This window comes from Lates calcarifer, linkage group LG3 (genome assembly GCF_001640805.2).
Source record: "Lates calcarifer isolate ASB-BC8 linkage group LG3, TLL_Latcal_v3, whole genome shotgun sequence".
In the NCBI taxonomy this organism is placed as follows: Eukaryota; Metazoa; Chordata; class Actinopteri; family Centropomidae; genus Lates; species Lates calcarifer.
In genome coordinates, this window is record NC_066835.1 from 10,165,989 (window position 1) to 10,182,743 (window position 16,755).

General features: G+C 41.8%; 1 protein-coding gene across 2 annotated transcripts; it reads right to left on the reverse strand.

Annotated features, from left to right (window-relative positions):
• Positions 1 to 365: 365 nt before the first annotated feature.
• On the reverse strand, positions 366 to 16,494 carry poc1bl (POC1 centriolar protein homolog B (Chlamydomonas), like). Of its 2 annotated transcripts, XM_018697623.2 has the most exons (12): positions 16,332 to 16,492; positions 15,272 to 15,417; positions 12,944 to 13,395; positions 10,451 to 10,620; positions 8,578 to 8,767; positions 8,213 to 8,398; positions 8,009 to 8,126; positions 6,281 to 6,457; positions 4,735 to 4,866; positions 3,720 to 3,830; positions 2,278 to 2,430; positions 366 to 2,170 (listed from the first exon to the last, which is right to left on the reverse strand). In XM_018697623.2, exons 3-12 carry the CDS (start codon positions 13,327 to 13,329, stop codon positions 2,039 to 2,041), a joined length of 1,755 nt encoding a protein of 584 aa, XP_018553139.1. In that variant the 5' UTR covers positions 13,330 to 13,395; positions 15,272 to 15,417; positions 16,332 to 16,492; the 3' UTR covers positions 366 to 2,038. The 2 variants fall into 2 exon arrangements, with proteins under 2 accessions (XP_018553139.1, XP_018553138.1); XM_018697622.2 differs by lacking the exon at positions 15,272 to 15,417 and having other exon boundaries at positions 16,332 to 16,494.
• Positions 16,495 to 16,755: the final 261 nt, after the last annotated feature.

A 16,755-nucleotide genomic window follows, 5' to 3' on the forward strand; every position in this document is an offset into this window, starting at 1 on the left:
TTTAAGATAATCTCATTCTGTTCGGTCCCAGTGGTTTCCATCATAACAGGCTAAAAAAGATGTATGTATGTATGTAGTGATCATTATTAGTTGATATTATTTGCTTTTCTACCAGTAGGTGGAGCCAAATGACTGTGAATGTTGAAACCCATGTCTTGAGTGGAATGAAGATCAGGGCTGTTGAACCTTTTCAGTAAATGCCAGAGTCATTTGTTTCATGTTGTAACTTAAAAAAAAGCACTAGCTTATATGTGTATTCTTACTGTACCTGACATTGCTTATAATGGCAAAAAAGGATTTTACTTTCCCATTTCTGACTGAACTGTACATCATGCTGAGTGTGTAGAGAGTACAAAAAAAAACCATTTGTGGTTAGTTTTTTAATTTAATTCTTTCAATCATCCCAACAAACTTTAATCTTATTTGAATCATCCATCCCATTGCAGTCACCCTCTTCTTCATATCAAGTAAACATTATCATCATCGTCATCATCATCATCGCCATCATCATCATCATCATCCCTTTTGCATTATCAGTAGTTTTAAAGATGCTTTACATTAGCACAGTCCCCCTCTGGTCCCTTATTTCAAACATTATTTACAAAGGTCACACAAAACAGGAGCCATCTTACATGTTTACCTACTGTATCCATTGACTAGCCTGAATATATCATATTCATTAGTTCAAAGGAGCACAGAGACCAAATGTTGCTCAGTGATAAGCAGTCTTCGGCAAATACAGCTGCTATTCAACAAACACTTCAACAACAGTTACACCGAAGCTCTCTGTCCCCACATCCCAGTAGAAATGCTGACGGGGTCTTCGGTGGAAAAAAAAAACACAAAAAACAAAAACAAAACAGGAGTGTTTCTGATGCTGTTTCAAGTACAGTTTACACACAGGAGTCTTAACAAAACATTCTGGCACAGCCAAGTTGAAAGATTAAATTAAACAGGCGCTTCTTTAAAGGCTTTTTGTGACTAAATAAAATCAAGTGCATCAAGCCAGTGCTGTTTTACATTTTAGCATTTACAATGCTCGCTCTAAATACATTTGACATCCACTGGCACGTTTCATTTCGGCACAAACAAGTTCTTTTTGGGATGAAAATCTTTCAAAGGCACACTGAAAGATGAGTTTACAGGGTATTCTTAGTTTTACACAACAGGGAAGAATAGATAACAACATTCCTGTCAACTCGCTAAGCCCTCTGGGGCAAATTGCACTTAGTGCAAATGCTTAATGAATGCTTCAAGTCTTGTTCAGGCAGCATTCTACCATGAAACTGGCTCCACGAGATAGAATTGAGGGGCAGTCTTGTATGACCACACTGCTCTCTCCCTGTTTTCCTCTCACATGATGGAGCATGTTAGATCTAGCTAGTCTGGAGAAAATTGCTGCTGACCTTACATTCCTGGCATGACTTTTTTGAGCAGCCCATGTTTTAAATGGTTATTTGTTGACAACTAAAGAAACAAGCAGAGTCATTCCACAATAACAATATTAATTGCACATTAAGGTAACATTCCATAGTGCAGCATGATTTTGCATCTAGTTCTCTAGTTGTCTGAAAGGCACTTCTTCATGTGCTGTACAGTCAAACCAGTGTCACCACTTTCAAGTTGCTGCTGTAAGAACACATGACAATAATGACACTTCAGGTGTGCGCTGGACTCCATTTTGGTTGCAGAGGCACTTTGATGAAAGCGACGCAAAAAGACTTTAAAAGTTCAGCCGGTCTCCTTAGAGAGACCAAATAAACCTCACCTTGAAATGCTCATTCACACTGCCACAATCTGCAGTTACTCAATCATTCACGTGGGCATCAGAGAGCTGAATTGGGTGAATTATTGGCTTACAGTGACTTTTCACCACCTTTTATTTGCTCCTCATTCCCATTCAAATGGAGTGCAGACTTGGGGAGCTAGAGAATTGGGAGCAGCGGAGAAAACGTCCACTGTAGTAATTGCACTATGCTAAAAGAAGGTCACTTGAGGTTTCCTGCTACTTTCTCTCCTCCTCCTCCTCCTCCTCCTCCTACCACTCAAACTTCCACTGCTGGGTTTTGTCTCCTGGGTTGCACCGCCTCATCTGGGTGTCTGTGCGGCCCTCTGCTGTGCGGTAGGCTGTTACACACATGTCTGACTGAGGGTGGTAGATGGTCCCATCCTGAAAAAGTTTTGAGGGAGGAAATGCAGATTACTGGTTAGGATGAGAAATGTGTGTTGAGTTGCAAATGAGAACACATGGATTTGTGTAAATATGTGCACCCTTACCTTTCTGAACTCCCAGACGATACTTGGAGGCTTGTGCTCCCCGTCGCGAGGACAGTGCCTCATCCCGATGGACGTCTGTCCGTCACCCACTTCAGCACACAGCTCCGTCACCGAGTTGAAACGGATCTCTTTCTGAGATGTGTATTCAAAATACTGGAACAGAAGAGAGACCTGGTTATGTGGCTATAAACTGTACATACAGTTTAAATGTGCTTGCATTTGGAAATTTCTCTGGAGAGCAACCCAACTGGAAAAGTGATAGCGACTAAGAGATTAAAATACTGTTCTGCTTCTTTTTCCAATTGTTTCAGTACATCTCTCTTTCCACCATAATCTCTTTATTTACAAAGCTCTTCAACAAGCACAATAGCGCACGTTGGCATGTTTTTTCCTGCTAGGATTACCAGATGTTTTTCTCTTCCTCTGCTGCAGGATCAGGTCCTGGCTAGGCCGCCGCTAAATGGCGTGTCTGCACGTGTGTCGAGGGATCTCATCAGTAAAGATGGGGCCTTGGCTCTCTCAATCAAGCGGACGTGAACATAAACCCAACCCAACCCCCCACCCCACCTCTGGTGTCGTTTCAACATCCTGGCCCACTGGGACAAAAGATGCAACAATCCCTGGGCTAGCTGTTAAACGGAGGGTCAGGTAATCAATCTTCATACTTTCCCATCCTTCTCTTCACATCTCATACATCTTTCAGGTGCATCAAGGCCCGTAATGGTTGTTTCTAATAAAAGACTCACTCGGGGCCCCTGAGTCTGGCTTCAAACTTATTTACCCAGGCTGTGCCATTCATTCTGGCTGCCAGGCTCATGTATCTTTTAAATGGAACGTGGGTTCTTATGTGGGCCAGGGAAGGAGGGAGGGAGAGGGGAGCAGGAGGGATTTGGTGAAGGGCCCTCAGGTTTTTGTTTCAGCAGGGAGCCATTCAAACATTGATTTTCAGTCACACATGGTGCTTTTTGTGACTAGGGACACCTGATGCGGTGCATCAGTGGGGTAATCAGAGATATCAAGCAGGTTGGAGATTCACAGAACGGAGCTCTACCTATTGTCTGACTCCGACATTAAATATACATCCTCACAGACAAATAATCGGTCGCTTGCTAGACCATCCATCACCCAGGGCTGCAGGCGTTCAGCCTGTGATTCAATTGCATGATATTTTTGGGGCATATGTGGATGCAATACCGAACATAGTTTTTCCCTTCATTACATTCAGGTCAGGCTGGACACACCAGCGGAGAGCAATTTTCTGCTGTGAATCAACTGTGGCAGCTCGTTTTAGAGGGTTAGCAGAAAGCGCTGACATTTTAGGATACATCTCCCGCTGGGCCAAGAGAGGTTGCGAGATTGTGACAAGAGAGAATACATGCATGAGAGAGATGGAGAGAGATGGACAAAGACAGAATAAACGAGGTGTGAAATGCTTAACGTACCTGGTTGCCTCCCTGGCCATGGCAGCCAAACAGAGAGAGGTGGGCGCCTGTCGGGCTGTGTTCTGGAGCGTTATAGTCCAGACATTCTGAATGTATCCCTGAGCTACGCACCTGGCAAGAAAAGGGCAATAAATAACAATAAAAATTTAAATGCTGTACTATATTAGTTGCTGTAAGAAGTTCCTCTTGGTTGGTTTTCATCCTGTACAGGCACATCAGACTGTAAGGTCACATATAGCACAGCACCACTGAACCTGGCTAGATTAAGTCCTCTGATTAAATGACAGTCTCCAAAATATCACCTGGAACAAAAACAGACTTTGGTCTGCTGTTTGCTTATTTTACACATCAACACACACCTATTAAGCAATCAATATGAAACAGATGACAGTACTGCTCTGCTTCATATCAAAATGCCAACATGTCTACCTCTGAAAATGCCATATTTTAAGGTTACGCCATTCTGCGTCAATACCGTAGGCGTGTGTCTGTGAAGATTAGAAATACTGTAGGTGTGCATACAAATTTAGGACAAGAATCCCATTCCAGATTTGTGGATAATACCTGTGTTATAAACACCATAATGTGATTTCACAGCTGTCAATGTGAAACAAGTTGAAACACGGTGAGGTGCTGGATTTTTGGATGTTAAGGCCAAAGAAATCTTTTGGGGATTTTTCTTTTTTTGTTCGGACATTGTGGTGGGGGAAATACTCCACCAGGTGTCTGGGCTATAATAGTTTTGAGCCCAGTCCAAATGGGTTTGAAATCCTTTGTTTGTCTTGGTAGAGCCTTCTCACTTTCAACAGGATTTCCCCAAATCATGCCCTCGCCTGACACCCAGACTCAAAACAGGTGGAACTGAGGAAACAAGACACAACTGCAATGCCATCTCTCTCTGAGTTCAGGATCTGGATGTGAATCAGCACAAGATTTACGAGATTAAATAAAACACTAACGCTGCACTTTTATCGTAATAGCTAATGGAATTCAGGTGTGGATAGCGGACACTCACAGCCCCGTGCCAGCCCTCCCTGTCCTCAGGTACGTGTAGGTCAGGGTAGATGTTTTTCAGGTACCAATCAAAACTGTTGCACTTTAGTTTCTCCCTCAGCTGCAGTCGCTCTGAGATATCCCCATAAGTTTCCTGTGAAAAAAGTACACCATGTATGAGTCATTTTTTCCAAAGATGTGGATGAAAACATAACACCTGAGTGACTGACAACATCATCTCAGGTTCAGGTTTTGACTTTGTTTATTATGAACACATTGTTCTTTTGCAGTTTGCGTGTGACATTTTCTGATGTACCTAAAACGCATAAAGGAATCAGTCATGGCGTAAAAGTAAATATCTACATCCTGGATATGAGGGCAGAATCCTACACGTCACTACTCCGGAGCCTTGACATCACCAGCAAATCCAATCGCTGTGTTTGGATTGGTCATGCCTACCACGTTTTCAGATAGTTGTGTTTGCTGAGGTGAACTCCACCTTAAGCAACTCAAAGTCAGTAAATACAGGATCTCACAGATGCACTGAACTATATCAGTTACAAATGTAGTGCTGTAGCTTGTCATTCTAGATCAAATTAAATGGAAAATGTTGCTGGGATAGACAATGGAAGAATGCAGTTTCTAAAATAAATAAACAAATAAATATGATTTGAATTACTTTTTAAGTCTGTGAAAATTCTTGATACAGTTAAACCTTTTCACAATAAATCTCCAAATCCAGGATGTAAAAATTCATAAAAAATGAATACTGGACAGGTATGGTAACTTAGAATCTGATAAGAACAATTAACACAGTGAAGTGGTTCCCCAAAGGTACATAGTAAAAAAAACTAATCAAAACCAAAAAACAACAACAAACAAAAACATATCAAGTCAATATGACTAAATGTACTTAATGAAAAAGATTATGTAGTAGTCCAAATCAATATCACTGTCTATAGCTCTGCGCCTATCGTGAGCCTAATAGATTTGGAGCTTGTGATCTGCTCTGGCAGTGCTGTGTTCAATCTCCCCCTGACCAGGTAATTTATTGTTTGATCAAAGATCCCTGACATTAATAATGTACTTTTTTTCAGATAGGTGAAACTGAGATACATGAATTTTTGATGGTGCCCAATACTCAGAACCTGAGAGGCACGGCACACATACCACACACACCCCTCGCACATACCCACACATACACACACACACACACACACACACACACACACACACACACACACACAGCTGACCCAGTCACACGGGCAGTGTTTCATCATACTGACACCTGGACAGGTGAATCATATCTAATGCAACATCTAAATCTAACATCAAAGGTAAACCACTCTTTGTATTGTACCATATTACCATGGTGCTGCACGCTGGGACATGGCATCGCTGTGAGGCTTCAGTTTAGCACTAGCTGAATGAAATACAAGCATGCAACAGAGCTCAGTGTCTGGTGAGTGTATTTGTCCAAATATGATTCTACGGTCAGTATCACTGCAACATGTCTAGGTAAACAAAATGTTTAAAAACTCCCTTCCTTTTAGTTGTATGTGTCCTACCTTCCTGGCTGGAGGATTCCTGTTGTAGAAGTGTTGTTTATAAGAATCCATCCAAACCTCTGCAGCTCGTACAGTATTCTGGAGGAAGTTGGGCCGTGCATAAGGGGCCTTTTTAGGGAACACGTGGCCCACATGAGAGCAGGGGTGAATCTCCAGGCTGCCACCACACTGCCACACCTGAAAAGGTTAAACACATGACATAACACAAATGAGATGTTTTTAACCTCATATTCTTGGTCCTTTGTAATATTTTGGGAAATACAAATTCTACATTTTTGTGGTTAAATAATCCCCCAAAGCAAGTTTACCTGATCCTTGAATACCTTGTATATATATTTATACACATTATGATGGAGAATAAGAAGTTGCACAGATATGTTTATCATCAACCTGCTACACTGTAAATTATACACTATGTGTTGAACTGATGAGCCACAGCAACCGGTGAACTTAGGCACCTAAGTTTATCACTGGTATTTATGACTTTCTCTGTCCTTTGAGTTTTGTTTAACTGCCAGTAAACTTATAGATAATTTGTATGTTGCAAATATTAACTTCAGCAAACAACTCAGCAAACAACAGTTGTTGGCAATGACTCCATCTGGTGATCAGTCCTTGTGCACATATTATATTTGTATACTGTTTTTGTCCATATCCAATCAAAGCATGAATCCTTCCTTTAAGTAGGATACAAACCTTAATTCAAATAAAATGGTAATATTTGTGGTGACTGATGATGTGTTAGAACTCTCTCTTTACCTTCAACCTCAACGTAAAAATTCACCCTCTGTTTTCCATGAGTCATACAACTGCATCTGAATATGGCTGATTTATGGTATCAATTTGCATTGTATAACTGCTTGATCTTTCACCATGGAAAAACAAAAAGAAAGAAAACAACACCCTTAAAGAATGAAGACCTGTTAACAATGTATTTCTTAATACTTGGCTGAGCTGTGTTCCAATTACACAAGGCAAAATCATCATCATATATCCACAGCCAAACACCCATTACATGACACTCACTTCCATCTTAATTCACCAGGCATTTTAGTCCTCTGCCATGTTTTTTTTTTTTTTTTTTTGGCACTCCAAAAACAGACTTGAAACCAATTCACTAAACATAAATTATTTATGGAAGTCCCAGGGAGAGGCATTTTTATTTCCACATGCATAACACATCACTCAGGGGAACAGCCCATTCTTCTTCACACCGCATCCACGTACGAACTGTAAATCATGCACGCACAATTTACATTGCCTTCCTTTGCGTGCTCCTGCCGCAAACTAACACATAGCCTAAAATCTGAGCCAATGTGATTGACGCAAACAAGTGAAAAGCGACACCAATGTCACAACAAGGTATCAGCCAATATCAGGATGCAGTTTCAGATGCAAGGGCTGAGTGTGATCTGACACTGACATGTGTCTCTCTCACACCAACTACCCACTGACTGCTGTTTGATGGATGAGTCAAATGATCAGGGGCTTACGCTATGAACAAAAGATTCCCTTTTGTAATGTGATGCCAATAAACCTCAATTCATTGATCTTTCTGCCTGCTTTTTATCACGGTAAAAGAAAAACAAGCTGAGTCAATGGATGCTCTGTCTGTGAATAAGAGATTTTAGTCACTCGTTCCCAACATTTTTAAAAGCCACACTCTGGTCTCAAATTGCTAAGTGGCTAAGTGCTCTGTGGTCCTCACTGAAGGAAATCTGAACTCACCCTGAAGGAGAGCTCCAGGTTTTCTCCTCCCCACACCTCCATGCCCATGTCATATGTGCCCAGGTACTCAAAGTAGGCCTTGCTCACAGCAAATAACCCTCCTGCCATTGTAGGAGATCTGGAAAAAAATACAAGGAAAATAAGGTCATGTGGCAATCTGATAAAATGATCTTCCATGTGAGTAGACCTCGTGAAGTCTATCACCTGATGGGGTCAATCCGAGACTTGCGCCTCTTGCGTTCCACTTCAGGAACCGAGTGCCACTGAAAGGTGAGTCTCCAGTCAAATCCTCCAATCATTGGCTCATCTGTTTGCATGTAAAACTCAAAAGTGTTCCAGTCAATGGTGTCAATCACAGGGCAAACAATGGTACTGGCATTCTCGCCGATCCTACAAACAAAACATGGCCGATAATAAGCAGAAAGCAGGGAGAGCAAACACAAAAATATGAAACTCTGGTTTAGTATTTTGTAATGTTTTTCATTTAGATTAATATTCATGGTGAGGTGTTTGTACAAATTCAAGACTAAATTTGTTGTGTTCTTATTCATCTAATTTGGTCAACCCACCTTTCCAGCAGAGGCTCAATCCAGCCAGGGACGCACTCGCAGTGGCAATCAAGAAATGTCAATACGTCACCGGTAGCATAGGTGGCGCCAATGAGACGTGCCCGGACCAGCCCCTCTCTTTTATTGGTCCGTATGAGCCGCACACGATCCAGATTACTGATGTAGTCAGCTAGTTTGGATTTCAGGTAGCCTGTTTTTTATAACACACACACACATTAAAGCTTTGTTATTTCCTCTTTCTATATGTAACTTTCCTTTCCTTTAAAGCTGCTTTAACTGATGTTTGGCCACTAGACGGCAAAAAATCAACTAAACAACTTGACAGGCACACAACCACTAGCACATCAGTGACTTCTAAAGTTTTTATAACTCATGTGTTAGCAAAGCACTGTTTGGTTTCAAATCCAGCAGACATGCCGGGGGTTGAGGACTGTGGCTGAGACTCAACCAGTTCATCTAAAGGCTGGCTAAAAGAGACTCAGTGGCTACAGAGTTGAGTCAATGCTTTCTATGATTTCAGAAATCTAACTTCTTAAATTAAACATGGGTTGAGTAATTTGATTCAGTTCTAATATGAAAAACGTGGATTAATGCATGGTTGAACCACTTGCTGACATTATACCTTTGCTGATGAACGAATTCCTTTCATCAATTAATTCATTTCACAGTCTCCTAAATTCCATTATTAGATGAGCAACATTAACATGCCTTTTATGAGCTAAGGACAGTGGAGATCAAAACAAGGCTAGACCTGGTTCAACCAGCTTAGAAACATGAGAGAAAGCTGTCAGTCCTCCAGTCGCTGTCTGTCTGCAGTAACCGTTCTGGTTCGGGAGTGGCATTTCTAGCATTCCATTTGGTCAGGGTGGTCAGAGGAGAGGAAATGATGTCATGGCAGCTCAGTGCTCACTGAAGTCATCATTATGGTGTAATGTCTCAGACTAGACAAGCTGGGAACAAATACTAATTCCATTAAGACTGACAGACATCAAGCTACTCCTATATCCAGTGTCTGAGACAAAGCAGTATCATTCTCAGTGTTAACACATGGTCTGCAAAAATCAGTTGACATTTCATTTGCCTATGGAAACTGTGATATGCACTTGAAAGGTCAGAAAAAGCTAGTAAGTGGACCTTTAAGTTAAGATTTTTGTAACATGTATTGTTCCCAGGATGAAGAAGGAACTTCCTTACTAAAGTTCAAACTTTAAAGATGCAGACACTGCACAGCAACATTTGAGACTCGAGAATGATATGTAAATTAAATAAATAATGTTCTGGAAATAGATGGGTGCTTTCTAAGAAAAGCCTCAAATTCACATAGACACACACACAAAGAGTGAGACAAGCGGAGGCTGGAGCAGAGACTGACAGGCAATAAGACAAATAATTTGCAGTTACTTTGCCAAGAACTCGCTCATTTCTAATAATAATTGTAGCCTTCTTACTAAAATCCATATATATATATATATATATAACCTTTAAAAAATAACAAAATGAAAAGCCAACCACTTCCAGTACAGCCTGCAGTAATTCTAGACATCATTCCATCATTAAAGGAATGTGTCCTGACTTGTTTCTGAGGCTGTTTTCTTAATTGTTTTCAGAATACATGGAGAGGCATTATGTGTTCACCGCTCCATAGACAGCATCTTATTTCTATATATAGCAGAGTCCTGCTTGATTTATTCCCTTGTACGTTGTCAGTGTGACAAAATCAAAGCACAGTCGAGGTTTGGTTTGTTCACTGTATTAAACTAGGCCAAGTCCTCTTTCTCTCTGAGCTTGAAAGACTTCTTCTTCTGTCAGTTTTATTTTTACAGACACATAACACATGACACACTGGTTTATTTATTGATGTTGAGTGTCTGACCTCGGTCACTGAAGTCATCAATGAGGATGATCTCTTTCAGCAAGACGGCAGGTGTGGTCTCCAGCACGCTGTGAATAGTCCTCAGCAGGGTGGACCAGGCCTCGTTGTAGAAGGCTATGATCACGGAGGTGGTGGGTAAACGCCGGTAGTCAAACTTCTTACTGCGGCATCTGAAGTATGTTTGTGTGCGTGTGGGTGGGGTGGCGGGGAAGAGACAGAGTTGACATAAGCAATAGTTAAGATGCACAGTACATATTTATAAAAAACAAACCAAAAAAAACCAAAACACACACATCTCCCAAATGGACTCAGACTCGCAAAGACTATTTCTGCACATGGCCAGAGCGACTTAAGCAACTACTGTGGCAAGAGGAGGTGTTTGGTTTTAATCCAGATGGCAGTCATTAAGACAATAAAGAGCTGCAGAAATATGGATGGGGGTAGGGAGGGTATCACACCAACGAGCAACATACCACAGCAGTGCTCTCGGAGAGGCCACAGAAACTTGCGCAAACAGAGAAGAAAAGACCAGAACAGAGGAGACGGGAAAAACTGGATGAAAAAATTAAACTTAAACTTAAAAACTTGGTGAAATGAGAACAGGATGAACATTTTTTCTGTGAGCTGTATTTTTGTGAATCAGTGGTGAACAACATTGTGAGAGTGTGACTATTGGCACAGATTGAATGACTTCTGGTAATTTTGCATCCAGAGGCTCAACCCACAACTATGACACTGTTAGAAGTGGGCTGGGATAATAAAGAATGCGTTATGCCCTAGAATTGGTCACAACCAATCAAATAAGCAGTTTCCCTTTCCTTTCAAAAGCACTGAGTTTACAGTGTTGCAGCAGTTTTATGACTAAGAGAGCAGTCTGAAATGAATCTGCAACAGAACCTGCTCCCCAGAGGAAACTGATGTTAATTATGGCGTAGGTTCAGAACTGCATCAAGCGCATACACATCACCTTAAAATAAATTATCTGGGGAGGACATAACACATTTGCTTACATTGTTGCTAGGCATGAAGCCAAACAGAAACACTAGTGCACCTGGGACAATCTGACAACAGGAAGAAGCATACACCATCCATTCATTAATATCTGTGAAGGATGCAAACCACAACTCACCTCACTTCATGTTATAACAGCAGACAATGACTGACTGCTAGGTCTATGTTGGATGACTGCCATTACACCACAGCTGCATGTGTATAGCTAAAAAAAAACTCTTGTAGTAAAACTGGCCAACATATGATCCACACAACAAGCCTGTGAACAAGACCTGCAGAGCACTACTGTGTCTTTTCATGTACCTGCATTATGTATGAGCAGACAGACAACAGACAAACGACAGACAATGACGGACAGGAGTTCCTTAACACCAGAGGTGTACTCCACTTCATCCCTGCTAACACACTCCTCACCGCATCCGTATTACCACTTATGTCAAGTTCCCAGCCAGTCACTAAAACACCAACAGGTAGCAGGCAGGGGGAAAAATTGCACTTGTCAAAAGTGTCACTGTGCCTTTGCAGAGACCCATCATGCTGTGTCACACAGTGACAGTCCATACAGGGCGGGGATTCTAATACTATTATGTGCCCTGATAATAAAATGTTGTTTGAATGTTATCTTTGAATAAGCACTTGATTTGACTACCTCTGCCCAGGGAGAAGATGAATGCATCTTATCAGTCCATCTCTTGATATACAGGCATTTCGCTGATAAAATAATTTACCTTACTTAACCAGTTTCACCCTGTTGACCTGTGAGATTTATTTTTTTCCGGTCTTGTCAGTAGTCTAAAGTCAGTTTAAAGTTTAAGGCAATGTAGTATGGCATGTTTAATGCCAGTAATTTCTAAAGGTTATACTCAGATTTAATACATGAATCCACTGCTTAAGAGAATCTATCCTCCACTGGTACCCTCCAGGGCATATAAAACAAACACATGGTCTTTACAAAATCAAATGATGGCTCTCACCACACTGATGAATACCACATCTGGGTTTCATTAGGATGGGAGCCAGTAAGGGATCAGGAAAAACTACTAATAAAAGACATCATACCCTGTGTTTCATCACAGGCCGAGCTGTGGACAACAATTCTGGATGGAATAAATCCATCCAGGCAGAGAGCTGCTTACACCAGCTTCAGTAAGCCCTGCGATGCATCACGAGAGTCCTTCATCTTTGTTTCTAACTGTCAGTGGAAAACTGATTCCAGTAAAGAGCTCAACTTAATCTCTATTGAGTAATTTATCCCCCGCACAGCTGCAGCACAGCTATCAGCTCTACGCAGCATTCAAGACCAGAGATACATATATGTTTTGGCTAGAGCCTCAAAGAAAATAGCAAGAAATACAAAACAATTAGTGATTTTCTGAAAAACAATTATAGTCAACTGGGCTTCATAGCCCATTAGTTAGTGACTAATGAGTCACTGAGACTAATGGGTCTTTCGTTTTTCAGATTGCCCTTTGCTCTACTCACTCATGCATCCTGTGGTCCTGGATATGCCGATGGAGGGAGATCTTGTCACTGATGAAGATATTGATAGCGTAGCGCTCTATGGTGTCCTGCTCCAGTTTCTTTTCTTCAGGACTGAGGTTGAGGTGTGTGGCCCGACCCCACTCCCCCGGTGCATTGTTGTCTGGTGATGACTTAAGATAGAGAGGCCTGGCCAGCTGCCCGTCAGACCCGCTCTCCTCTATGGAGAGCTGTCTCTCCAGACGATCGTGGTCCTCATCTTCCTCTTCTACAGAGGAAGAGGAGGGGAAAGAGGAGCGCGCCAACAAAAGGTAGCCCAGCCACAGCAGCCAGAGCAGGAAGCCAGCCTTGGCCAGCACGCCCAGTTTTCGAGAGCAACGCCCCCTCATGACGGAAAGCCCTGGGGAGGCAGCGTGACTGGCTGAGCTTCAGGGTGCCCTACAGGACACAAGCCTCTGCAGAACAGACAGAGAGAGACACAGGGTTAAACAAAAATATGATTATTAACATTTTCATATTGCATGTCAGAAACGTGCATCAAGTGATCTACAAGAGTGAATGATGTTTAATCAAGGCAACTTCATTCACAGTTAAATAAAGTTATTCACCTAAACACAAACACTCAAGAAAGAAAGTGTTGGGTTCTAAATTCACAAGTGCCCCGAGGACACAGCTCTAATAAACCACACCACTAGTAATAAACATCATAAATATAATTGCATGCTCAAGGCTGCATTAAGATGCTCATTAAATTCAAATTGCAAAGATGGAAAAGGCTAAATTATGGCTTGCAGTACAGTAATGCGCTGAATAAATTGAGCCTGTGATGCACTCCAATGAGAGATGAGTTAACCTGATGAACTTGATTACAACAGTGCAGTTGTAGTCACACTGCATCACTCTGAATCTTAGAAGAGGAGAAGTGTTAACCAAACTGTGCTCCTAGTATTTTTGCATGTTGTGCGAGGTTTCCGATCTGCAGTTTCACACTTGTTCATGACGACGCCATTACTTGGAAAACCATGGAGGCCTTAAGTCCTGTGTACCAAAAGGTCATATCAGATGGTGTTTTCCCCAGAAGTAACTGTTTTTGCTGCAGCTAAAATCTCTTGTGGAAGAATCTGACTCATGAATCACATTTTTAGTCAAGCTTTTTCCTGACATACAGTGCCACAATGGCGTTAATCAAATTTGTGCTGAAACACTCACAACCTGTTAAGTACAATGCCCAGCTTTTGCACAACATCTTAACATCAAAGTTTACATGCATAAAACAGTCATAAGCAGTCATAAGTCTTTCTCCGGGGTTCCTTATTTTAGGATTTCCATTCTTTTCCACTGAGCCATAAACAGAGATTACCCAAAAACATGGGTGGAATATTTGCACAAGGACAGATCCCTTTTTTTGCTGACTTAAAAATAGGATTAGACTAGTTTGTAGATACATGAAGCAATTTAGACAGTCATGTCTGACAGATCAGCTTAGCATGCCAGAATTTGAAAGAGAGTTGTGGTAAAAAACAGAGCACTTAGTTATGTTGACACCGAACCAAATGTAATCGCATAATTGTGTTGCATTAATATTAGAGCAGAGAGCCATTTACAGTAGTGCCAAGCCCGTGCCAGACAGGCTTAGCAGCAATACTGACATGAGCACACTCACACACTCATACACACACAGACACACAAGCAGTCTTTCCCCTTCCTCACACCAGACCCCAGTGATGGCTATTTCCTAATTCTGCAAACAAATTGACTTTGTGTAAGACTTTTGCCATTAAGTAAAAGAGAAAACTGCATCAGGGTGCTGTGTGAGAGTCTGTGGCGCAAAGTCAGAGGGAACTCAATTTCCATTACGAGTCCTTCAAGGCAGCAGCACAACCCTTTTCACTCCGGTCTGGGCCCTGGCCAGAGGACTAGGGAGTCCTGAGGTTACAAAATGGAGACGCCTGCAAACAAAACCCCCTTTTATTGACTGTCCATCACACCTTCCACTCTCTCTGAATCTGATAGCCTTACCAGGGAGCTGCTTGGAATGAGCAGGAGGGGACAGAAGGCTGAGATGCAGCTTAAATCCTATCATGATTTTTGGCTTAGAAGGGATGAAATGAACAAACAAACCAAAAAAAAAAAGTGAGGGATAAGATTTGCATTTCCTAAGCTTCACTCTGTGTTGCATGCTTCACCCAAACATGACTTTAAAGAGAGAGGGGGATGAAAACGATTGCTCAATAATTTGTGTTACAGTTACACAGAGAAAAACAAACTAGGCTTGATGCTGGAGTCTCTTGATTCTCAGATGTCAGCACAGAGAAAAACGCCACTGCTCACCATAGTTAGCCTGGAATGAACAGTCTGCTCCGCACACATGGTACATGGCTCATTTCCTTATAAGCCAGCCAAGAGAGAAGGACAAATAGTTGTAACGTCTGGTAACACACAGCATGCACCAGTGGAACAGGTTACACAGACAGGGGCTGAAAAAGCAAAGCAACCAGTTAGTCCTTTATCAGTCTGTAGAAAGACCCAGTGACTCCCTCTCAACAACACAAACAGCTCTTTGCTGATTGCAATCTGTGTATACAACACTGACAGCAAGTGTTTTGAAGGAGGCAGGCTGTGATGAGCAATGACAGGCTTAATTTAAAAGTTGGATAGAGACTTGAGCTGTGCTGTAAAACAGAGAGCTTTGACAAATGCTGCTTCTCTTCTCTCGCTTCACTTGAGCAGGGAGGATGCCAAAGAACGGCTTCACTTGAAAGTAAAAGTAAAACCCAACGTCTTCCATATTTACACTGAATGAAATGTCAGCCCGTGGTTCTCTACGGCCTATCTGTAGATTTGACTTTTATCTTGAGGAAATTATCTTTTCATACTCGTTTTATCGGGTTTATGAGGAAACGGGATTCAAACGAGTCCCTGTCACGGGTCTGACTGCAGGCAAAACACACAGTTCAGCAACAGGTCTCATCTGTCAAACTAAATCAATGTTAGAATCATTATTTGCCCAACAGTCAGCAGAGAGGGTGAAAGCTTAAGCAGATCTCTCAATGAACGTCGCATTAAATTTGCGGATTAGGGCAGCGGTGACTCAGAAGAATAATAACAAACCTCAACTTTCCGAAAGCGTCAACGACAAAAGACTATTAGTAACTAAATTACGACCCTTTGTTCATTTTTAAGTCAGTATTACCTTCGGTGTCAAACCGCAGCGCCGAATAACTTTACTGGTAAACAAGCAAGGGAGTCGGAAATGCATATTAAGTTATCGACAACCTTAACAAGCAAACTCTACTTTGAACACAACGTTATGTAGCGTGACAGTTACAACAGCAGATTTCCGTCTCATAAAAACGACGAAGTTAGCTTGTTTGTGTGAAGAGGAATTTACCTTCAGAGAAAGTTACATGTCTCGGACTTTCCTCGACGTTGTTAAAGCCGTCGTCTGTCAGCCCGACTGCGGTCGTCTTCCAGTTAAACCTCTGGCTTGCAGATGTCAGCATACCCACATCCTCTCCTCCACGTTGGGCTTCAGACCTGCGTCGAAGCAACCACGAAAACCGAGGAGGTTCCGGTACTGCCTTTCGTAATAAAAGCACGCCTGGGGCACGCTTAACGTTTGATGGATGACACAAAGGACTACAACAATGCAGAACAAATTATTACTCAATTTACAGTGAGTTTACAATCGTAAGCATTTTGAGTTATTATAGTCCTTCGCACAGAAAAACATCTCGGACCTCGGTAATTTATTCGTTTAAAAATACGAACCAGATTAATACAGCGAGTCATTGAAATATCCCTTTACTCGGGAT

Coding starts and splice junctions, on each gene's coding strand:
- poc1bl (XM_018697622.2), bottom strand. CDS start 13,329: ATGAGGGGGCGTTGCTCTCGAAAACTGGGCGTGCTGGCCAAGGCTGGC. Junction 8,127..8,212: donor TCTCGGATTGACCCCATCAG/GTGATAGACTTC, acceptor ATTTTTTTCCAG/ATCTCCTACAATGGCAGGAG. Junction 6,458..8,008: donor ACCTGGAGCTCTCCTTCAGG/GTGAGTTCAGAT, acceptor TAACCTTTTCAG/GTGTGGCAGTGTGGTGGCAG.